This window comes from Schistocerca gregaria, chromosome 7, assembly GCF_023897955.1.
Source record: "Schistocerca gregaria isolate iqSchGreg1 chromosome 7, iqSchGreg1.2, whole genome shotgun sequence".
NCBI classification, from domain to species: Eukaryota; Metazoa; Arthropoda; class Insecta; order Orthoptera; family Acrididae; genus Schistocerca; species Schistocerca gregaria.
In genome coordinates this window covers 130,457,750-130,482,595 of record NC_064926.1, presented here as the reverse complement: position 1 = coordinate 130,482,595, position 24,846 = coordinate 130,457,750, and the positions used below count along the sequence as shown (strand labels likewise).

At 44.8% G+C, this 24,846-nt stretch overlaps 1 protein-coding gene across 1 annotated transcript in view; it reads left to right on the top strand.

The window, feature by feature from the left end:
* The window catches only part of LOC126282322 (uncharacterized), a 65,616-nt gene that overhangs the window by 3,215 nt on the left and 37,555 nt on the right, over positions 1 to 24,846 (top strand). Inside the window, exons 2-3 of the mRNA XM_049981979.1 lie at positions 9,073 to 9,283; positions 20,915 to 21,194. Of these exons, the coding sequence (XP_049837936.1) occupies positions 9,073 to 9,283; positions 20,915 to 21,194 (491 nt within the window). The remainder of the gene's footprint in view (positions 1 to 9,072; positions 9,284 to 20,914; positions 21,195 to 24,846) is intronic.

Genomic DNA, 24,846 nt, shown 5'->3' with positions numbered 1-24,846 from the left:
ACACTATCCATTCCGTTCAACTGCTCTTCCAAGTCCTTTGCTGTCTCTGACAGAATTACAATGTCATCGACGAACCTTAAAGTTTTTATTTCTTCTCCGTGGATTTTAATACCTACTCCGAATTTTTCTTTTGTTTCTTTCACTGCTTCCTCAATATACAGATTGAATAAGATCGGTGAGAGGCTACAACCCTGTCTCACTCCCTTCCCAACCACTGCTTTCCTTTCATGTCCTGCCATCTGCTGACTTTTAAAAGGATGGGTGGTTGATTGGTTTAGGATTAAAGTGAGTCAACTGTGTCGCTATCAGTGCCTATTTCCTTAGTCACACAGGTCTCAGATTGAAACCATAGCCAAATGACTCAAATGATGTAAGGCTATGAATGGACTACCGGTACAATGAGGCCTTCAACCCTCATTGTGTGAAGGGGCTGATGAAGGCTGACCATTGGTTCTGTGAGGTTTTGGTGGTGTTTCTCGTACCAGTATTAGGGCCACTCATTCAGACTACCGTAACCATGAACGAGGATGTTCATTTCAGTATTACCATTGGCCAGCGTTGCCCTTCCTTCACATCTTGATGATGAGTGTCCTGTGGACCGTCTTGTCCCCCATTGTAATTGCCACTAAAACACGCTGTTCGAAACCGATAGAAAATTTCTATGCCAACTTGAAACAACACGTGAAACGTAGCATTCAGCATCCTCGAAATCTGGTAGTTCTAGCGGATCCAACAACCAATGGGTGGCTTCATGTGGAATACAGAATACCTGAAGATAAATGTTTACTCTCCTCATCATCCATTATCAAGGCCAGGGACGGTGTTCCACGTTTTCATCGTGGTTTCTTTTTTCTTCTACGTGCTTGTATAAAACGTCTGGTTCAGTATGCGTCGAGAAGGCTGACCACTTAGCATTATGTTTACTGAGCAATGAATTTTTTCTTCGAAGATTCCAAGTCGATGCAATAACAATGTTTCTGTATCATTCTATTTTACTGTGATAAATAAGGTACACGCAACAAATAAATACATAGAGGTGACATTATGATCATGAAATTCGCAGTCAGTTTCTACAAAAAATATTGTACAGCAAAAAAATCGGCTGGTCAAGTCGCTACCTGGACTGTGTAGCAACTACAAGAAATGCATTTTTTGATACTCTGTGATATTGTATGAATGTTGGGAAATTTTGTGATAAGTTGCTATGAGGCCAAACTGCTGAGGTCACCGGTCCCAAGGTTTACACGCTTCTTAATCTAACTTAAACTAACTTACGCTAAGGACAACACACACACACCCATTCCCATAGGAGGACTCGACCCTACGACAGAAGAAGCCGCGCGAACCGTGGCAGGGCGCCTTAGAAAGCACGGATACCCCTCGCGGCTACGAACGTTTGGCTTCGTACTTGAACGACAGCAGTTGTACTTCTTCCAAATCGAACCTTCAGTGAAATAATAATTAATTATTTTTGGACTAAAATTTTTATTACTATTATTATTATTTTGCATACTTCCTGTGTGCGAAAATTTAGAGTTACGTGTGTAACTGCTGCTGTATGCCCTCGTATTATGAGGGTGGATTAAAAAGTTCTCGGAATGGAATAGCTAAAAGTACTTAAATCACTGAAACTTTTTATATTTTTCATTGTAATCTCTTTGTAGATTAATGCAGTTGGTCCAACGATGTTCCAGTGCCTTGATCCCATCTCGAAAATGATTTTCCTCCACGCCTGCAAAATAGCTGTCAAATCCGGCTATCAATTCTTCGACTGAAGTGAATCTTCGTACAACAAGAAAAATTTTCACGTTTGGGAAGAGATGGAAGTCTGACGGAGCAATATCAGGTGAATAAGGCGGGTGTGGCAACAGTTCATACCTCAGTTCGTGTAATTTTGCCATGGCGACGACACATGTGTGTGAGCGCTCATTGTCTTGTCACGGCACCCATTTTATAGATAATTTTTCCCATTTATAATTCTTCAGTTAAAATGTGATATACTTTTTCAGATGACGTCTGGCAAGCGTGAACAGTTTCCCGCACTTTCAGTCGGCGATCTTCCATGACCATTTTGTGCACTTTTGCAATGATTTCTTGAGTAGTAACACATCTTGGCCGACAACCGCGAGAATCATCATCTAAGCTCTCCCGACCAAAATTAAATTCATTTATCCACTTAGCAACAGTTGAATATGAAGGAGCAGTCTGGAAATTGGCTTGAATGTCCTTTGCTTTCAAACTTTCTTTACGAAGTATTTAATCACTGCTGTAATCCATCTTCGCAAATCACTACACGGGAACAACAACAGACCCACGTCACCGCCACAGCTCTCTTCCAAAAGAACTGACGTGGCACGTGTTTACAGGCAACAGTCCAATGAATCTCACGTGAACAACTCGTTGCACTAGCGCTGACCTCTCGCGGTGATTCCGAGAACTTTTCAATCCACCCTTGTAGAAATTGAAACTAAAGTATTGCACAGCATCATTAAAACAACGAAGACACTCTCTCACAAGTGACAGAAATTTTCAGCTTTTAGTTGCACGTTTCAGACACACGTTCATTGCTTACGAGACAATCATACCCTGCAGTCTGCCATCATAGCTATTATGATCTGAGTGCTGTTAGGTGTTGTTTAATTTTATTTTCCGCTATGTGTTACCGTCGTGAGTCCTCAACTCCAAATTTATACTTTTCAAACTGCAAGTAGTAGAAGTAGTACACTACTAACCACTAAAATTGCTACACCAAGAAGAAATGTAGATGAAAACGGGTATTCACTGGACAAATATATTATACTGGAACTGACATGTGATAACATCTTCATGCAATTTGGGTGCATAGATCCTGAGAAATCAGTACCCAGAACAACCAACTCTGGCCGTAATAACGGCCTTGATACGCCTGGGCATTGAGTCAAACAGAGCTTGGATGGCATGTACAGGTACAGCTACCCATGCAGCTTCAACACGATACCACAGTTCATCAAGAGTAGTTACTGGCGTATTGTCACGAGCGAGTTGTTCGGCCACCATTGACCAGACGTTTTCAGTTGGTGAGAGATCTGGAGAATATGCTGGCCAGGACATAAGTCGAACATTTTCTGTAACCAGAAAGGCCCGTACAGGACGTGCAACATGTGATCGTGCATTATCCTGCTGAAGTGTAGGGTTTCGCAGCGATCGAATGAAGGATAGAGCCACGGGTCGTAACACATCTGAAATGTAACGTGCACTGTTCAAAGTGCCGTCAGTGGGAACAAGGCGTGACCGAGACTTGTAACCAATGGCACCCCATACCATCATGCCGGGTGATACGCCAGTTTGGCGATGGCGAATACACGCTACCAACGTGCGTTCGCCGCGATGTCGCCAATCACGGATGCTACCATCATGATGCTGTAAAGAGAACTTGGATTCATCAGAAAAAATGGCGTTTTGCCATTCGTGCACCCAGGTTCGTCGTTGAGTACACCATCGCAGGCACTCTTGTCTGTGATGCAGCGTCAAGGGTAACCGCAGCCATGGTCTCCGAGTTGATAGTCCATGCTGCTGCAAACGTCGTCGAACTGTTCGTGCAGATGGTTGTTGTCTTGCAAACGTCCCCCTCTGTTGACTCAGGGATCGAGACGTGGCTGCACGATCCGTTACAGCCATGCGGATAAGATGCCTGTCATCTCGACTGCTAGTAATACGAGGCCGTTGGGATCCACCACGGCGTTCCGTATTAGCCTCCTGAACGCACCGATTCCATATTCTGCTAACAGTCATTGGACCGCGACCAACGCGAGCAGCAATGTCGCGATACGATAAACCGCAATCGCGATAGGCTACAATCTGACTTTTATCAAAGTCGGAAACGTGATTGTAAGTATTTCTCCTCCTTACACGAGGCACCACAACAACGTTACACCAGGCAACGCCGGTGAACTGCTGTTTGTGTATGAGGAATCGGTTGGAAACTTTCCTCATGTCAGCACGTTGTAGGTGTAGCCACTGGCGCCACCCTTGTGTGAATGCTCTGAAAAGTTAATCATTTGCATATCACAGCATTTTCTTGCTGTTGGTTAAATTTCACGTCAATAACACGTCATCTTCGTGGTGTAGCAATTTTAATGGCCAGTAGTGTAGTAGTAGTTTCAGTAGCAGCAGTAGAAGAAAAAGAAGACTAAGTGTCAAGTAGATTACTACTCTTATTCAGCCCAAACTTGTGCTCCATTTCAAGGAACCCTATAATCATTATGAAGCAAAACTGTAATATTCATTCTTCGTTCCTTTGTCTTTGAAGATAGATTCGAGGATACACGTACATAAAGGAGTAATTACTGCAAAAAAATTTGGCTTATATTCACTTTGATTTGTGCTAAAACTAGTCATATAATAGAGACCAGCGTTTTGTTATACTCTTTAAGTTTTAGACAATTCATTGGCTATTTCTTCCACCATCCTTGTCCAACTGGGTTATTAGCTCCTACCATAATGACATCTATTAGTCTGCTCTTGCTAAACCGTGCAAAAATGACAATAGGAGTGATCCACTAAATTACAGGCCCATACCATTAACGTCGATATACAGCTGTATTTTCGCACATATATTGTGTTCAAACATTATGAACTACCTCTAAGAGAACCGTTTATTGACATACAGTGAACACGTTCTTGCGAAACACAACCAGTTCTTTACTCACACGAAGTGTTGGGTGCTATCGACAACAGATTTCATATTGATTCCGCATTTCTATGTTTACAACAGGTTATGCGAATGAATTTGTGATTTCCTGCCAAAGAGGTCATAGCTCGTAGTAACTGATGGAAAGTCGTTGAGTAAAATAAAAGTGACTTCTGGCGTTCCTCAGGGTTCTGTTATAGGCTCTCTGCTGTTCCTTACCTGTATAAACTACTCTGGAGACAATCTGAGCCGCCGTCGTAGGTCGTTTTCAAATGATATTGCCGTTTATCGTTCTAGTAACTTAATCAGAAGGTCAATATCAATTGCAAAAAGATTTAGACAAGATGTTTGTATGGTGCAAAAATTGGCAATTGACCTTAAATAATGAAAACTGTGACACCATCCACATGAGTGCTAAAAGAGTACAGTAAACTTCGGTTACGCGGTAAATCAATCAAATCTAAAGGCCGCTAATTCAACAAAAGACCTAAAAAATACAATTACAAACAATTGAAATTGGAAAGAACACACTACTTCTTAAGTAATAGAACCCAGTACGTTGTCCTCGATGGTGAGTGTTCATCGGAGGTGAGGGTATCATCTGGAGTGCCCCAAGGAAGTGTGGTAGGTCCGCTGTTGTTTTCTATATACATAGATGATCCAGTGGATAGCAATGTGCGGCTGTTTGCTGATGATAATGTGGTGTACGGGAAGGTATCGTCGTTGAGTGACTGTAGGAGGATACAAGATGACTTGGACAGGATTTGTGATTGGTGTAAAGAATGGCAGCTAACTCTAAATATAGATAAATGTAAATTAATGCAGATGAATAGGAAAAAGAATCCCGTAATGTTTGAATACTCCATTAGTAGTGTAGAGCTTGACACAGCCATGTCGATTAAATATTTGGGCGTAACATTGCAGAGCGATATGAAGTGGGACAAGCATGTAATGGCAGTTGTGGGTAAGGCGGTAGTCGTCTTCGGTTGATTGGTAGAAGTTTGGGAAGATGTGGTTCATCTGTTAAGGAGACCGCTTATAAAACACTAATACGACCTATTCTTGAGTACTGCTCGAGCGTTTGGGATCCCTAACAGTTCGGATTGAGGGAGGACATAGAAGCAATTCAGAGGCGGGCTGCTAGATTTGTTACTGGTAGCTTTGATCATCACGCGAGTGCTACGGAAATGCTTCAGGAATTCGGGCGGGAGACTCTGGAGGAAAGGAAGCGTTCTTTTAGTGAATCGCTACTGAGGAAAGTTAGAGGCTGACTGCAGTACAGTTATACTGCCGCCAACTTATGTTTCGCGGAAAGACCACAAATAGAGATTAGGGCTCGTACAGATGCATATAGGCAGTCATGTTTCCCTCGTTCTGTTTGGGAGTGGAACAGGGAGAGAAGATGATGGTTGTGGTACGAGGTACCCTCCGCCACGCACAGTACGGTGCATTGCGGAATATATATGTAGATGTAGATGCAGAAAATGTTGTGCGGAAGGTGAACAAAAGACTGTGTTAACCGGCAGAACACATAGAAGACGCAACAGATCTACTAAAGAGACTTTGTACACTACGCTCTTCTGTCCTGTTTTGGAATACTGCTGCACGGTGTGGGATCGTTACCAGATAAGATTAACATAGAACACCGAGAAAGTTCAAAGAACGACAGCACGTTCTGCATTATAGAGAAATAGGCGACAGAATGTCATGGACAGAAACAGGATTTGGGGACATAATTAAAACAAAGAAGTTTCTCATTGCGACGGTATCTTCTCACGAAATTCCAATCACTAGCTTTGTCCACCGAATGATAAAACGTTTTGTTGACACCAAACTACATGGGGAGAAACGAACATCATAATAAAATAAAGGAAATCAGAGCTCGCATGGGAAGATATAGGTGTTATTTCCGCGTGCTGTTCGAGAGTGGAATAACAGAAACATTGTGAAGGTGATTCGATGAAAACATCTGCATCTACATTTATACTCCGCAAGCCACCCAAATGTGTGTGGTGGAGGGCACGTTACGTGCCACTGTTATTACCTCCCATTCCCTTCCAGTCGCGTATGGTTCGTGGGAAGAACGACTGGAGGAAAGCCTCGAATCTCTCTAATTTTACACTCGTGATCTGCTCGGGAGGTATAACTAGGGGAAGCAATATATTCGATATCTCATCCAAAAACGCGCCCTCTCGAAACCTGGACAGCAAGCTACACCGCGATGCAGAGCACCTCTATTGCAGAGTCTACCACTTGAGTTTGCTAAACATCTCTGTAACGCTATCACGGTTACCAAATAACCCTGTGACGAAACGAGCCGCTCTTCTTTGGATCTTCTCTATCTCCTCTGTCAATCCGACCTGGTACGGATCCCACATTGACGAACAATACTCTAGGACGAATGAGTGTTTTGTAAGCCACCTCCTTTGCTGATGGGCTACATATTCTAAGGACGCTCCCAATGAATTTCAACCTGGCACCCGCCTTACCAAAAATTAATCTTATATGATCATTCCACTTCAAATCGTTCCGTACGAATACTCCCAGATATTGTACAGAAGTAACTGCTACCAGTGTTTGTTCTGCTATCATATAATCATACAATAAAGCATCCTTCTTTCTATGTATTCGCAATACATTACATTTGTCTATGTTAAGTGTCAGTTGCCACTCCCTGCACCAAGTGCCTATCCGCTGCAATTTTCTAATGCTGCAACATCTCTGTATACTACAGAATCATCCGTGAAAAGCTGCATGGAAGTTACGACACTATTTAATAGGTCATTTATATATATTGTGAAAAGCAATGGTCCCATAACACTACCCTGTGGCACGCCAGAGGTTATTTTAACGTCTGTAGACGTCTCTCCATTGATAACAACATGCTGTGTTCTGTTTGCTAAAAACTCTTCAATCCAGCCACAAGGCTCTTACTTTGTTTATCAGGCGACAGTGCGGAACTGTATTGAATGCCTTCCGGAAGTCAAGGATAATGGCGTCTACCTGGGAGCCTGCATCTAATATTTCGTGGGTCTCATGAACAAATAAAGCGAGTTGGGTCTCATACGATCGCTGTTTCCGGAATCCATGTCGATTCCTACAGAGTAGATTCTGGGTTTCCAGAAATGACATGATATGCGAGCTAAAAACATGTTCTAAAATTCTACAATAGATCGATGTCAGAGTTATAGGCCTATAGTTTTGCGCATCTGCTCGACGACCCTTCTTGAAGACTGGAACTACCTGTGCTCTTTTCCAATCATTTGGAACCTTCCGTTCCTGTAGAGGATTGCAGTACACGGCTGTTGGAAGGGGGGCAAGTTCTTTCACCTACTCTGTGTAGAATCGAATTGGTATCCAATCAGGTCCAGTGGACTTTCCTCTGTTGAGTGATTTCAGTTGCTTTCTATTCCTTGGACACTTATTTCTGTTGTGTACATAGTTCCGCGTAGTCATTGCGCAGACAAATTTTCCACTAGAGCGCGCCCCACTAAGCACAACAGAGCAGGTGCAGCGCCTGTCCATCTCCACACTATGAAATGGCGCTGCCATAGAGACGGACCAAATTCTGCTTCCGCCGATCCGCGTATTAATATGTAACGCAGCCAATGAGATTGCTGCTAACGTAGAACCTTTTCTCCTCGCGGATCACACTCGGGCAGTGATACATGAATGCGCGAGGTATTATAACGAGTGTACAGACCTCCGATTAATCAGTCTGCATTTGTCTGCACCAGTCTGTACGAGTTCTACATTTGTCTGTACCGTCTTCAGTCTACAGTCTGCGCATAATAAGCTTACCATATTCCTAATATGTATAGACACTTTTGTCGAGTACCAGGGATATATGTGAGAATAAGATTAACGTACCAGTACCAAATGAACTTCAGATTATCAATTGTAAATAGCATCCAGAACCAAGTTAAGTAAATTTTATGCTTGTTATTATTTTATTAAATGTGTGTGAAAAGTATTGAAGTCCTGTTTAAAGTTGGTCACCGTCAATCTGCTACTCTAAGCGTGCAAGTGGCATTTCGTCGTCTGACGTAACGACAGAAGATAAACACGCCATGATAAGACCACGAGGCATATTGCTGACACTCGCCTACTTCGTTACAGCAACAAGTCAAATAATCTGATGGTGTGTGTACTGAAGGTCTTACAGTATGGACACCACAGTTTCTATGTCAGCCATTTTTTCGTTCGTGCGAGGATTTAGAGAAGGAACTGCAGTGCGGTCTTCCTCTGTGAAACAGCTTTGGAAAAAGTTCCGCGAGGCACTTAAGTGTGATTAATGATGTAGGTATAGATGTAGATGAAAGACTTGTTGACGAGACAGAGGCTCGTACTGCAGTTACCGTGACGGATGTGGACGTGGCTGAAGGCCTCGGCGCTTGCTGCAGGTGTACCCAGAGCTGGGGGGCAGGCAGCTGACGTTCGGAGAGCTGGCGCGGCGGTCAGTGGTGGCGGCGAGCCAGCTGAGGCGGCTCGGACTGCGCGCGGGCGACGTGCTGGCCGTGGCGAGCCTCGGAGCGCCGCACTTCACGCCGCTCTTCGTGGGCGGGCTGCTGGTCGGCGCCGTCGTCGCGCCCTTCAATCCCGGCTTCGATGACGGTACGTACAAGACCACCCGCGTTCCAGCAGGTGGTGCTCAAAGGAACTCAACGCCAAAGCCAGTGAGAATTTATTTATTTTTCTCATTCGATCTGCCAGATACTTTATACTAAGAGCAGATAAGATAAACATAATTCACAATAAACGATTGGAACTTACAATTTGGAAAGAAATAGACATGGTAATTGGATGTCTCTATAGGCCCCCTGGTTCAGCAGCTGTTGTGGCTCAGCACCTGAAGGATAATTTGGAAAATATTTCGAATAGATTTCCCCACCATGTTATAGTTCTGGGTGGAGATTTTAATTTGCCGGATATAGACTGGGAGACTCAAACGTTCATAAGGGTGGCAGGGACAAAAAATCAAGTGAAATTTTTTTAACTGCTTTATCTGAAAACTATCTTGAGCAGTTAAACAGAGAACCGACTCGTGGCGAGAACATATTAGATCTTCTGGTGACAAACATACCCGAACTATTTGAAACAGCTAACTCAGAACAGAGAATCAGCGATCATATAGCGGTTACTGCATCGATGATTTCAGCCGTAAATAGAAACATTAGAAAAGGTAGGAAGATTTTTCTGTTTAGCAAAGGTGACAAAAAGCAGATTTCAGAGTACCTGATGGCTCAACAGAAAAGTTTTGCTTTAAGTAGAGATAGTGTTGAGGATCAGTGGACAAAGTTCAAAACCATCGTACAATATGTGATAGATGAGTATGTGCCAAGCAAGATCGTAAGAGATGGAAAAGAGCCACCTGGTGCAACAACCGAGTTAGAAAACTGCTGCGGAAGCAAAGGGAACTTCACAGCAAACATAAACATAGCGAAAGCCTTGCAGACAAACAAAAACTACGCGAAGCGAAATGTAGTGTGAGGAGGGCTATGCGAGAGGCGTTCAATGAATTCGAAAGTAAAGTTATATGTACTGACTTAGCAGAAAATCCTAAGAAATTTTGGTCTTATGTCAAAGCGGTAGATGGAGCAAAACAAAATGTCCAGACACTCTGTGACCAAAATGGTACTGAAACAGAGGATGACAGACTAAAGGCCGAAATACTAAATGTCTCTTTCCAAAGCTGTTTCACAGAGGAAGACTGCACTGTAGCTCCTTCTCTACATTGTCGGATAGATGACAAAATGGTAGATATCGAAATAGACGACAGAGGGATAGAGAAACAATTAAAATCGCTCAAAAGAGGAAAGGCCGCTGGACCTGATGGGATACCAGTTCGATTTTACACAGAGTACGCGAAAGGAACTTGGCCCCTTCTTGCATCGGTGTACCGTTGGTCTCTAGAAGAGCGTAGCGTTCCAAAGGATTGGAAAAGGGCACAGGTCATCCCCGTTTTCAAGAAGCGACTTCGAACAGATGTGCAGAACTATAGACCTATATCACTAACGTCTATCAGTTGTAGAAGTTTGCAACACGTATTATGTTCGAGTATAATGACTTTTCTGGAGACTAGAAATCTACTCTGTAGGAATCAGCATGGGTTTCGAAAAAGACGATCGTGTGAAACCCAGCTCGCGCTATTCGTCCACGAGGCTCAGAGGGCCATAGACACGGTTTCCCAGGCAGATGCCGTGTTTCTTGACTTCCGCAAGGCGTTCGATACATTTCCCCACAGTCGTTTAATGAACAAAGTAAGCGCATATGGACTATCAGACCAGTTGGGTGATTTTATTGAAGAGTTCCTAGATAACAGAACGCAGCATGTCATTCTCAATGGAGAGAAGTCTTCCGAAGTAAGAGTGATTTCAGGTGTGCCGCAGGGGAGTGTCGTAGGACCGATGCTATTCACAATATACATAAATGACATTGTGGATGACATCGGAAGTTCACTGAGGCTTTTTGCGGATGATGCTGTAGTATATCGAGAGGTTGTAACAATTGAAAATTTTACTGAAATGCAGGAGGATCTGCAGCGAATTGACGCATGGTGCAGGGAATGGCAATTGAATCTCAATGTAGACAAGTGTAATGTGATGCGAATACATAGAAAGAAAGATCCCTTATCATTTAGCTACAATATAGCTGTTCAGTAACTGGAAGCAGTTCATTCCATAAATTATCTGGGAGTAGGCGTCAGGAGTGATTTAAAATGGAATGATCATATAAAGTTGATCGTCGGTAAAGTAGATGCCAGACTGAGATTCACTGGGAGAATCCTAAGGAAATGCAATCCGAAAACAAAGGAAGGAGGTTATAGTATTCTTGTTCGCCCACTGCTTGAATACTGCTCACCGGCGTGGGATCCGTACCTGATAGGGATGATAGAAGAGATAGAGAAGATCCAACGTAGAGCAGCGCGCTTCGTTACAGGATCATTTAGTAATCGCGAAAGCATTACGGAGGTAATAGATAAACTCCAGTGGAAGACTCTGCAGAAGAGACGCTCAAGAGACGCTCGGTAGCTCGGTACGGGCTTTTGTTGAAGTTTCGAGAACATACCTTAACCGAGGAGTCAAGCAGTATATTGCTCCCTCCTACGTATATCTCGCGAAGAGACCATGAGGATAAAATCAGAGAGAATAGAGCCCACACAAAGGCATACTGACAACCCTTTTTCCACGAACAATGTGAGACTGGAATAGAAGGGAGAACCGATAGAGGTACTCAAGGTACCCTCGGCCACACACCGTTAGGTGGCTTGCGGAGTATGGACGTAGATGTAGATATATCAGTATTTACATTACAATTATGTCAGGGAAACTACATTATTATATTAAATGGAACAAGCCATTTCCTGACGTTGTCCGTTAACTTGTGGAGTGACATCAGAGAGCCGTTTCTGAAACCATGAATGTTACAAACCGGTAGATGGTCCATAGTTTGTACCTCGTTACAGTCACAACACGAATCGTCTGTATATCCCCATTTGGTTGTTTTCTGTCTGCATCGCCCAACTCCCGTGCGAAACCTGTTTAGAGCCGACCAGTGTTTCCTGTTTAGATTGAAGCCTTCAACCCTCATGGTTGGGTCGTGGATTAGGTGATGGTTTTCCACGAAGCCTCTTCTCAGACCGTGCCATGCATTCTTCCATTCAGCATCGAGACCCTCTGTGCCCAATGTTCTGCTCCAGACGATAGGTTTCCTGGACTTGAGTCTCGTCGGTCCTCCCATGTCGGCATGTATGGGTAGCCTTAGGTTTGCTGCAGTTTTTTCTACTATGTCCTGGGTTGCTTTGCTTTCTACCTACGGATGGAAGTAGGAGCGATGTTTGCCAGCACCGGAAGCCACTCAACGGAGGTTGGTCTGAGAGTGCCGGTGACGGTTCTCAGAGTGGCATTTAATTGTACATCCACTTTTTTGGCGTGCGGGCTTCTGCTCCAGACTGGGCACAGTATTCTGCAGCGCTATACACCAGGGCCAGCGGAGCAGTTTGTAGAGTGGCAGCATCACAACCCCAAGTGGTGCCTGCCAGTCTGTTGAGCAGGTTATTTCACGTCTTTAGCTTTAGGGCAGTGTCAGTTAGGTGTTGTCTGAAAGCCATGCTGCGATCTAGCTTAATAACGATATAGTTTGGGAAATTCTCGTGGCTGACAGGCGCAGTTCTCTTCTCGCTTCTTTGTTGTTTAGATGCATGACTGTGCTTACTGTTTTTGTAGCATTAATTTTTAGATGGCATGTGTCATAGCATTTTTTCAGTGTAGCTAGATCTTCATTTAGTGTTGATTCCAGGTTTTCAAACGAGTTACTTTGCGCTGTAATAGCTAAATAATCTGCGTAGGCAAATTTAATTGAGTGCAGATCAGGCAAATCTGCTATATAGATGTTGAAGAGCCAGAGAGATAAGACTGATCCTTGCCGGAAGACCATTTTTTAGGGTATGGTACTTGCTGGTTTCACCATTTAATTTGACCCTGTACTTCCTTTCGCTCAGCATGTTGTTTATGAGCTTCAGCGCTGTTTTGCATTTGACTATCCAGTTTTAACATGAGACCATTTAGCCATACAGTGTCGTACGCTGATGTCAGGTCAATGAGGTCTATCTCTGTTTTCCTCTTTTCCTGACAGCCCCTTTCAATGTGTGTGTTAAGTGCCAGCAATGGTCGCAGCAGCTTCTTTCTTGTCTAAAACCTGCTTGCTCCACTGGCAGCTGTTCCTTCAGCATTGGTTTAAGTCTTTCCAACAGTATCCCTTCAAACAGTTTGTAGGTTATGCACAATAATGAGATTGGCCTGAAGTTCCCTGAGTCATTTCTATTCTTCCCTGGTTTAAGTATGGCAGTGATCTGGCTGTTTTCCATTCTCTGGGAATCTCAGAGATTTCCATTATTCTCGTGAATAGTTTGCCTAGCCATTTCAGCGCTTTTGGCTCAAGATTTTTCTAAGATTCACGGAGGATTATGTCTGATCCAGCTGTCTTCCCTGCCGAGTGTGTTGGAGTGCCATCTTCACCTCTTCTTTTCTGACTGCTGCCATGAACATGTCGGATTTTTCTTCACATTCCTGCAGTGCCACATCCATCTGAGCCTCTAAGTTTTTTCGTTGCTCAGGAGTCACTGTTATCTTGGCGTTATCCCTGAGTTTCTTGCTGATTTCGTTTGGGTGGGTACTGACTTCTGTTGACTTCCTGTGGTTGGCTTCTCCCAGCTTTCTCATGAGACTCCAGCTTTTACTGCTTGAATGTGTGAAGTCCATTTGTTCCATCAACTTGTGCCATCTTTGTTTTGGTTCCTCGTTCAGTAGACGAGGAACGAAAACAAAGACAGTTGAAATTGTAGTAAACACTATGCACCAAAAGTCCGACACTAAACTATGAATTAATTATTATTAAAACTGGGCGCTTTTCGATGAATTTTAACGTATATCACCTTTCCTCGGTGTGCACAAGTATTGCTCGCCATTTTTATTTGGACTGCTGTTGTGCTACTAATGGTCAGTTGCACATCTGACTGCGTCACGATCTCATGTTCCAGCTGCTCATTGTTCCGATGCAAGTACATAGTCTGATACTGTCTAATGAAGTTAACAATTTAACTGAAGTTTGTAAATATTCTCACAAGGCATAGTTGCGTTGTTATCATTAAGCTTCCACATTCAGCAATGACGTACACATTCTCTGCCTCAGTTACAACGATCTAAGTCACCCATCGCTTAAGACACGAATCGGATTAGGAAAAAGTGAGACCAAAATATCTGTCGTGCTATTCTGATACAGATTTCTTATCTCCACCTCACTCTATTTGGAGACACTATCGCTACTATAGATCATAATTATCTTTCAACCGAACAAGCACTCCATCTGTAAGCATGTCAACGTTGAAAAGACCACCAGCCTTGCTTCTGGTGCTGGTTCAGCATTGTGTAGTGTGCTGCCTGCTTCGCCGTTGGTACCGTTATTCTTCTTCGTGGAGAGAAGTACAGACTACCCATTCTTTTCTACTCATTTTCTTGTCCATCCAGCTATCGATGTTGACATCACGAGGCCCCTTTGCAGGCACAAGATTGAGGCAGAAATGGAAAGTGTAAATCCATTAAACAACAATGCGATATTTACCAAACTTTCAGAAAATGGTCCTCATATAACTGGTATTAAATGGTTAAAATTTTCATTCCATTCGAAACTGATGTCCACTATGAACATCATTACGAAGTCAGACCTTTGTGGAAACGAATTTACATTGCGAGTTCAGTGAGTTGGTTGGTTTCTTTGGAGAGTAAAGAAAGTAAACATCAGGGTCGTCAGTCCCTTTTTCCTCAGTCAAACATGTCTCGGATTAAAATCATTCCCCGAAAGAGTCTGGAAGAGTAAACAAGCCATAAAACTAACTGGAAACCACACTGATAGAGAAAACGAAAAAGTAAGCCAAAAGGGGAAAACATGCACTGAAAGAAAAAACGCAGTGGAAAGTGTTAAAATAATATAGCAGATGGCCTGGGCTAGCTGGTCGCAAGAATGGAAGAGAACTTGCCAGGCACTCTGCAACACATCAAAATCTCCAGCCTGAGAAGACAAGGCTACAGAAACACAGATAAGGCAAGACGAACAGCGAGGCAAACAAACAGCAAGGAAAGAGCGAGGAAGAGGTACAATGGAAGGGGGGGGGGGGGTGGTGGTGAAGGCATGGGAGAGAAGGCCAGAATCCCACCCTTAGACTGAGTGATAGAAGCCCCCCTCACGAATAAAATGTAAAACTAGTTTAGCAGTTGAGGCAGTGTTACGGGAAGGTTAAAAGTCTGCTTCAGGGCGGCTAAAATTGGACAGTTCTACAAGACGTGAACCACTGCCAAGTGGGAGCCACAGCGACACTGAGGTGGGTCCTCGGGATAGACCAGTTTTGGTTGACTAAATGCGGAATTTGTTGTCGAACATCACGGAACATTCTTGCAGCAGCGCCTATAGTTACATGAAGTTCCGATTGGTGGCGTAGCCTTCAAAATGGAGTCTTTAATGGAGGCGCGTTCGAAGCAGAAAGTTGTCATTGAGTTTCCCTTGGCCGAAAATTGGAGCATTGCACATATTCATAGACACTTCAAAAATATCTACCAAGACGTGGCAGTGAATCGCTGGGCGAGGCATTTGTCTTCATCGCAACTTGCTCTCGAAAACCGATCTCCTACCTGCCGATTGGCCACACACAGATGTGACTCCTACAGTATTGAACATCAGCGTGTTCGTTGCCAATACAATGCAAACTAACTTCTCTTTCTCATTGACAACGCAAGGCCTCACAAATGGTTCAAATGGCTCTTAGCACTATGGGACTTAAACATCTGAGGTCATCAGTCCCCTAGAACTTAGAAATACTTAATCCTAACTAACCTAAGGACATCACACACATCCATGCCCGAGGCAGGATTCGACCCTGCGACCGTAGCGGTCACGCGATTCCAGACCGAAGCGCCTAGAACCGCACGGCCACACAGGCCGGCTCAAGGCCTCACAGAAGCCTATGCACGCTAGAAGAACTCACAATACTTCATTGGACAATTGTACCTCATCCAGCCTACAGCCTGGATCTGCGCCTTCCAACTTCCATTCTCTACCTAACTGATAGGGTCACTCCTCGGGAAGTAGTACGTGGATGATGGGAAGTTTACTGATGCACCAAAACATTGGCTCCAACGTCGAGCCGTTGAGTGGTACCATGCGTATATACAGGTCCTCCCTGTAAGATGGCGTAAGGCCTTCGCATGTTGCAGAAGACGATTCTGTAGCCCAACGAGAGCGCAATAACATGCCTTATTGTAATCCTGAATAAAACCAGCCTGCTTTCATAAAAAATGAATTACTTATTGAACCCTCCTCGTACATTTGAAGTAGTTGTGACATGAAAGAAAACAGCCTCCGAGTGTCATCTTGAGGGATACCTTCAGACATCTAAAAGAGATGCCGTGTGCGATCGTGGAGATCGCTGACTTGGCACATCAAAAACGTGCTCTGTGACAAATGAGGGGAACAGGCGAGTGAACGATCCATGCATCCCTAGTCTAAGAACACGCTGACGTGGATGTGACAACTACGAACAGGCGGAAGACTCACTGCAGAACACAGCAGAATGCCACTCAATTCCCCAGTTGACTCTGGCTCCACAACACACCAGTTTCAGTTATCTGTGGCATAGATTCAGCCGTAACAGCCGGATGGCTAGTCAAGCTTTCTGTAATTTGTTCCCAGCGGTTTGTGGTAACATACTGTCTGTAACCTCTGGCCAGATTTCAACTGTTGCCATTCATTTATTCGTGAGGACCTGTCGAACAGCCATACGATGATCTCGTGGTGTAATTCTTCTGGAGGGAATAGCACCTGCACGTCTTGCCACACAGCTATCCTAAGTCTACTCGTTCTACAGACTTTGCGCTACAGTCGACTACTGGGACTGAACGGAAATATGGAGACGCCGCGAGAAATACCTTCTTCAACATGATGCAGATGCTAGTCAAGCCTGAAGATTGCGCTGTTCTATCTGACCACGAACAGCATCTGTGCAATCTCCTCAATACGTTTCAAGTGTTAGTCTGGTCAGAACAATGTTCTGTGTAGTTGTGAGTACATCACGTTTGAACAAGGCCAGGACTGCAAACGAACAGATCAGTTGACGAGTGTGTGCCATGAGCCACGCTGAAATGAGTGGGGGACCTGCATTTGGTAGGCAAAGGTCGAGTTGCGTTAGCTCATTCTCGACATCTTTGCCAAGACATCTTCATTCCACTCCAGAAAGGGTTATGGGCGTTAAAATAGGCCAGGAGTAGAAAAGGTGGGGGGAGTTTAGTAGTGCAGCCAATGCATGTTGTAGTACCTCACCATCTGGAGGAAGGTAGGTGTTGTTAATTTCCTGCATTGTTCTCGCCATAACGGCCACAGTTTCCAAGGGTGTGTGAAGGGGCACAGGTTCGCTATTAACAGAGGTAAGGAGAAATATACTCACTTCAACAGATACCTGTTATGGTCATTGAGATTTTAGTAATACCTCCGATAGCCATGAAGGGTGGGGGTCGACATTACTGGAAACCAGGTTTCCTGAAGTGTGACACAGAATGAATGTGTAATGCTTAAGAGCTGTCATAGCTCAGCCAGGTGTAGGAAAAAAATCACCGTAGTTTCATTGGAGGACGACGCTTTCTATAGTCTGGGAAGGCGTGAAGGGGCTAAGGAGGTAGTTTACGCCACAGCGTCACCTGCTACCATTTGTTGAGGGTTTTTGGTCGCTGTATCCACTGTTTCTGTGGCCCTGGTGAGGTCTTGGGTTCCATTCCATCCTCAGTTTTGGAACTTGCAAGAAGCAGTGATGTAGGGGCAACCGGAATTTCTTTATTGTTTATCGTTTTCTTTTTCCTGTCCTCTTCTCTTTCGGTTTCTCTGGCTGGAGAGCCTCTGTTTGTCTCAGGAACCTAAGATGATCGTGAAGCCCTACAACCAGCAGCTTGTGGCTCCTTCACCAATTGGTTGGCGTCTCGCTTCACAGCAGTAGATGCCTTGGAAGGTAGTAGAACCCTTCCTTGCGAGAGGAGGCAATTGCTTCTCCATCTGAGGGGTTGGTACCGCTGTCCACGATAGCTTGCGGGAGGAGGGGGGTTGCTCCCGAAGTAGATGTTAGAGAAGCAATGCGACACAGAGTGCCTCACTCATTAAGGGGGTAGATGTAGTCTGGCGGTTCTGTGGGCCCATTACACGAAGCACAGCTAGTGGGGTGACTATAACTAGGAAGGGAAAAGTCATCTTAGCGACAGCGTACAGTGACCTAATGCGCCATATTCCTTTTTCGGCATCTCTGTAAATCACTCTGTCCAGGGTTTTATATTTCATTATTTTCCACTCTTTCTGAAAAACGGTGCCGTCCAGCGAATAGGGCGAATGGTGCTCTCTACAGTTGACACAAATGGGAGGCGAGGCACAAGAAACGTTTGTGTGTGAAGGACGTCTGCAGTCCTGACATGTGGGCTTGGCGTTACAACATTTGAAGTACTGCATAGGGGGAGGAAAATAGGATTTAATGACATACTAGTATATCATCACATTAACGTTTTCAAACACCGAGTTACCTTCAAAAATCAAGATGAAGGCACTGGTAGCAACCTCGATGTCCTTACGTCCCCTCTGTGCATGCCTGATGAGGTGTACACCACTTCACTGTAGACTGTCGGACGACTCGTCATCGGACTGCAAGACATTTCTATGGAATATAATCCCCTGGGCAGCTTCTCACAGTCGGGCAAAAAACGTGAGAGCAGGAGAGGCTGTTTTAATGAGGACTGATCCAGCCCTCATTTTGGACATTCCCATTTCTCCAAACTTGTCTTCTAAGTGCCAGAAGAAAAACAGAGTCTTTATTGTTAAAAAAGATTCCCCATCAGAGCTTGTGCAAACTAAGTGTTGGGGAGAGTACGTTTCTCCTTTATCCTTAGCCCTCAGTTCCTTCCGACGTGTAGCCACGGAAGGGAACGATCTGGGGTGACATCTGGCCTTTCCCGCGCTTAGAGACTGTTGGGGCCCTTCGACCACAGCATCGGACAACTTCATTCGCTTCATTGTGAGTCATCTGATGCTACCCACTCTGATGACGGGCTCTCCCCATAGGCACGGCCCAGCCACAACAGAGGCCTACTGGCGTGGTGGCCGTTACTGGGAGTCCTGATGCCCAAAGAAGATAGGCATCCACTCATAGAAATACGTGAGTAGTATGTAGCTCAGGCATCTGCGTTGCGACCCATGTGTTGTCAGGTGGCTACGACCAAGAGGATACATGACCCCCTGCTATCCCCTCCCCATCCCCCACAATGGATTGGCTATCGCGCTGGATACTGTATACAAAAGGAGCCATTATTATCGTGGGTGCAGGAGATGACAGCATACAATGATGTAAAGTATGCACCCCGTAAAGCCTTCCATGCCCAGAACGCTGGATGATGGGAATAATTTTTCAGTATAATAATAGAGTAGAAGAATGTATCAGCACGCGATGGATATACGATGCACCATGTAAGGCATCCTTCTCCAAATGGCCCGCACTTCTGAAAAACTTTGAAAATGTGGAGGTCAGATCCCAAAAGGGAACCATAAATGATCAGCTCGGAAAGTAGGGGACTCCTTGTAGTCGCCTCTTACGACAGGCAGGAATACCTCGGGCCTATTCTAAAAACTAAATCCGCAGAAGGATTTACAAAATATTGACAAAATATACTTGGTCTACAACTTTGCTTCCGCCTTTTTTTCTCGAAGTTCTAGGCTTTATTGTGAAAAACTTACAAAAAAATTATCATTCATAGTGTTGCCCATCCCCACTACATTCTCCCATCTTTTGGATAGCATACGAATCCCGTGGTGGAAGAACTGGGCGTCTTTTTGGGCATCCATGAATCGATTCCTATTTCGCACTTGTTCATACGATCGGAGGTGCTGGTCAGCCAGACTCAATGCCACTGATCGGAAAAGGTGGCAGTCAGAGAGAGAAAGGTATGGAGAATACGGCGGGAGGGATAGGACTTCTCAGTTCAACATTTCCATGTATATTTTGACGGGTTTTGCGACATGGGGTCAAGCACTGACCTGCTGCAAAATTACCTTTACGTGTCTATCGCTGTATTGTGGCCGTTTGTGTTTCAGTGCTGGGCTCTAACGCATCAATTGCTTTCGTTAATGGTGTCCTGTGACTGTCTTCGTGTGTTTCAGTAGCTACGAAAACGTTGTGTCTTCCACCGCCATGCCGGTCTTCGACATCAAAAACACCGTTCTTAAGGCGTTGAAAACCTTCTCTGCACCTTCTTACACTAATAATTCCCTCGCCATTGGTCTTAGCCAGCATTTTAAAAGCCACAGCCGCAGATTTCTTCATGTTGAAGCAGAAAATTAAAACTTCCCGCAAATGGTGAGAAATTGATATGTAACTTGACGTACTTATTCGAGAATAACTTTACGATGCACTCACAAATCGACTGATATTTTCATAACATTATTTTTACAGATGCCTAAGATTATTGTATTACACCTATGATGAACCACCTGAAACCCACTTGCAGCTACTGCCGTCTATTGAAAAAAATTCTCCATTACTCAAAATTACAACATTAATAATGCAAAAAGTTCTTATGTTAGACACTGCATCGTAGTGTTAGAACGGCACTCACAATTACAGGTTTCTAGACTGGCAAACATCTGATACCTTATTAAATGTTCTATGTGTAGACGAGATGCGACACGTGCTGGGATTGCTGAAGCCATGTGTGCTGATTGCCGACGCGCCAAACGCCTTGTACGAGAAGTGTGCGGCTACAGTGGTCAGCGGTGCAGACATGGACGAGTGGCTCGAGGACAAAGCCGGTGGCGACGTCGACGTCGACCCACCGGTGGGGGCGGCGCAGCTGGACTCTCCAGCCGTGGTGCTCTGCTCATCTGGCACCACTGGCCACCCCAAGGGCGTAGAGATCTCTCACAGGGCTCTGCTCCATCTGCTCACTGTAGACAAGTAAGCACGCTAATCTCACTACTGTCATCCCTCAAGTCCATCTCGCGCCATCGATAGAAGACATCATGACGTTAAGATTACTTAGGATGACGTAACATGGCATTACTGGTTTGCTTGTGTTTCGTCAATCATTTGTACATCGGACAACTCATCAGCAGCAGAGATACAACGATAACCCAAAACATAATGACCACTGCCCACCGTCAAGTCTGATGCCGCCTGGTGGTGTTGCAGGCCCGTCGGGATCAACAATAGTACGTAAGCGGAGCAGACACGGACGGGGGATCACGCTAGCGAAGATATGCGCTGCAAATGGGGAAATCCATTGATATAACTGATTTTGGAAAGGGTAGATTATTGTTTCCTGAGCCTGTGAACGGATATCTCGAAAACTGAGAAGCTGTTCAACTGTTCACGTACTACTGTCGTGAACAGCTACGTCAAGAGGTAGAAGGACATTGAAACTTCCACTAGGCGCTAAATGGTTGGACGTTCAAAAATCGCCACAAAACATGGGGTTTGGAGGTTTGTCTGCTCCCTAAAGTAGGACAGATGGTCATCTGTAGCATCTCTGCCGAAAGAGCGCATTGCTGGTGCACGCACAGTTGTTTCGGAGAGCACTCATCGTCGTACACTGCTGAACACGGAGCTCCACAGCAGACTATTCTTACTTTTTCACATGCTGACGCAATCACATAGAAATTATGATTGCAGTGGGCACGGAACCATTGGTATTCGACCGTCGATCAATTGAATCACATTTTTGCTGCGCTAGGTCGATTGTCATCTCCATTGGGGTGAACGGCGGGTCGAAATTTGCAGTGCTCCGCGGACACAGGCTGGTGGGAGCAATATTACGCTATGGGAGACCTTCTCCTGTGGAACCTGTGGAAGTAATCGAAGACACGTTGACAGCTGCAAACCATCTGCATCCCTTCATGCTAGATGTCCTCTCCGACGCCAATGTCGTCTTTCAGCGATATAACTGTCCGTGTCTAGGAGCCAGAACCTTGTTACAGTGGCATGTGACGCGTTATAGTGACCTGGGGTCTAGCGGTAGTGTCTTTGATTAATATTCAAAGTAGGACCTCGGTAGGGTGTTCGAAACCCGCCAATGCACAAATTTTGATTAAGGATCATCACTGGCCGCTGAAGACTTCAGGCATAAGAAGTCACCCTCATTCTACTAACGACCTTGTCAAAGAGAGCGGAGGCGCGGACAGAGCTCCACTGTGCTCTATTGTCCTTGGAGTGGGAAGCTGCCCATAAAGGCGAAAGAATCAGAACATCAACAGTACGAGGATGCAGAAGCCAATGGAAGCCACTCCTTAAAGATAAACAATGTGTATCAACACGACATGCAACCTATCATTGACAAAGTGTCATGATGATCTCTCCATTGGCAAAAGATTCCGATATAGTCCCCCATTCTGAGCTCCAGGAGGACAGCCACGCCAAGAGGGAGGTGACCACGAGAAAAAGATTGAACAACCAATGAAAAGATAACGTTCGAGTCGGGGAGTGGAATTTCAGAAGCTTGAACGTGGTAGGAAAGCCAGAAAATTTGAAAAGGGCCCAATCTAGATTTAGTAGGGGTCAGTGAAGTGAAATGAAAGGAAGACAAGGATTTCTGGTCAGATGATTACAGAGTAGTATCAACAGCAGCGGAAAATTGTATAAGGGGCGTAGGATTCATTGTGAATAGGAAGGTTGGGCACGGAGTGTGTTACTGTGAACAATTCAGTGACAGGGTTGTTCTTCTCACAATCGACAGGAAACCAACACCGACAACGATAGTTCAGGTATACAAGTTGAAGATGAGGAGATACAAAAAGTATATGAGGATATTGAAAGGACAATACAGTACGTAAAGGGACATGAGAATCTAATAGTCATAGGGGACTGAAATGCAGTCGTAGGAAAAGGTGTAGAAGAAAAAGTTACAGGAGAATATGGGCTTGGGACAAGGAATGAAAGAGGAGAAAGACTACTTGAGTTCTGTAACAAGTTTCAGCTAGTAATAGCGAATACCTTGTTCAAGAATCACAACAGGAGGTATCCTTGGAAAACACCGGGTGATACGAGTAGATTTCAGTTGGATTACATCATGGTCAGACAGAGATTTCGAAATCAGATTCTAGATTTAAGGTGTACCGAGAAGGAGATATACACTCAGATCACAATATAGTAGTGATGAAGAGCAGGCTGAAGTTTGAGATATTAGTCAGGAAGAATAAACATGCAAAGAAGTGGGATACGGAAGTACTAAGGAATGGCGAGATACGCTTGACGTTCTCTAAGGCTATACACTATGTGATCAAAAGTATTCAGACACCTGGCTGAAAAAGACCTACAAGTTCGATGCGCCCTCCGTCGGTAATGCTGGAATTCAATAAGGTGTTGGCCCACCCTTAGCCTTGATGACAGCTTCCACTCTCGCAGGCATACGTTCAGTCAGATGCTGGAAGGTTTTTTGGGGAACGGCACCCCATTCTTCACCGAGCGCTGCACTGAGGAGAGGTATCGATGTCGGTCGGTGAGGCCTGGCACGGACGTTACAAATGGCTCAAATGGTTCAAATGGCTCTGAGCACTATGGGACTTAACTAATGCGGTCATCAGTCTCCTAGAACTTAGAACTACTTAAACCTAACTAATTTAAGAACATCACAACATCCATGCCTGATTCAGGATTCGATACTGCGACCGTAGCGACGGACGTTACAAAACATCCCAAAGGTGTTCTGTAGGAGTCACGTCAGGACTCTGTGCAGGCCAGTCCATTACAGGAATGTTACTGTCGGGTAACCACTCCACCACAGGCTGTGCTTTATGAACGGGTGCTCGATCGTGTTGGAAGAAGCAATCGCCATTCCTCAATTGCTCTTCAACATTGGGAATCAAGAAGGTGCTTAAATCATCAGTGTCGGCCTATGCTGTGATAGTGCAACCAAAACAAAAAGGGGTGCAAGCCCCTTCCAGAAAAACACGACCACACCATAACACCACCGCCTCCGAATTTTATTGTTGGCACTACACACTCTGGCAGATGACGTTCACCAGGCATTTGCCATAGCCACACCCTGCCACCGGATCGTCATATTGTGTAGCGTGATTCGTCACTCCACACAACGTTTTCCCACTGTCCAATTGTGCAATGTTTACGCTCCTTAAATCAAGCGAGGCGTTATTTCGCATTTACCGGCATGATATGTGACTTATGAGCAGCCGCTCAACCATGAAATGCAAGTTTTCTCACCTCCTGCCTAACTTCCATAGTAGTTGCAGTGGATCCTTATACAGTTTGGAATTCCTGTGTCATGGTCTGGACAGGTGTCTGCCTATTACGCATTACGACCCTCTTCAACTGTCGCCGGTCTCTGTCAGTCAACAGACTGGATAGACCTGTACGCTTTTCTGCTGTACGTGTCCCTTCACGTTTCCACTTCATTATCACATCGGAACCAGTGGACCTAGGTATGTGAAAATCTCACTTACAGACGTATGACACAAGTAACACCAAATCACCTTACCACGTTCGAAGTCCGTGAGTTTCGCGCAGCGCCCCATTCTGCCCTCTCAAGATGTCTAATGAGTACTGAGATCGCTGATACAGAGTACATGGCAGCAAAATGCACCTAATATGAAAAACG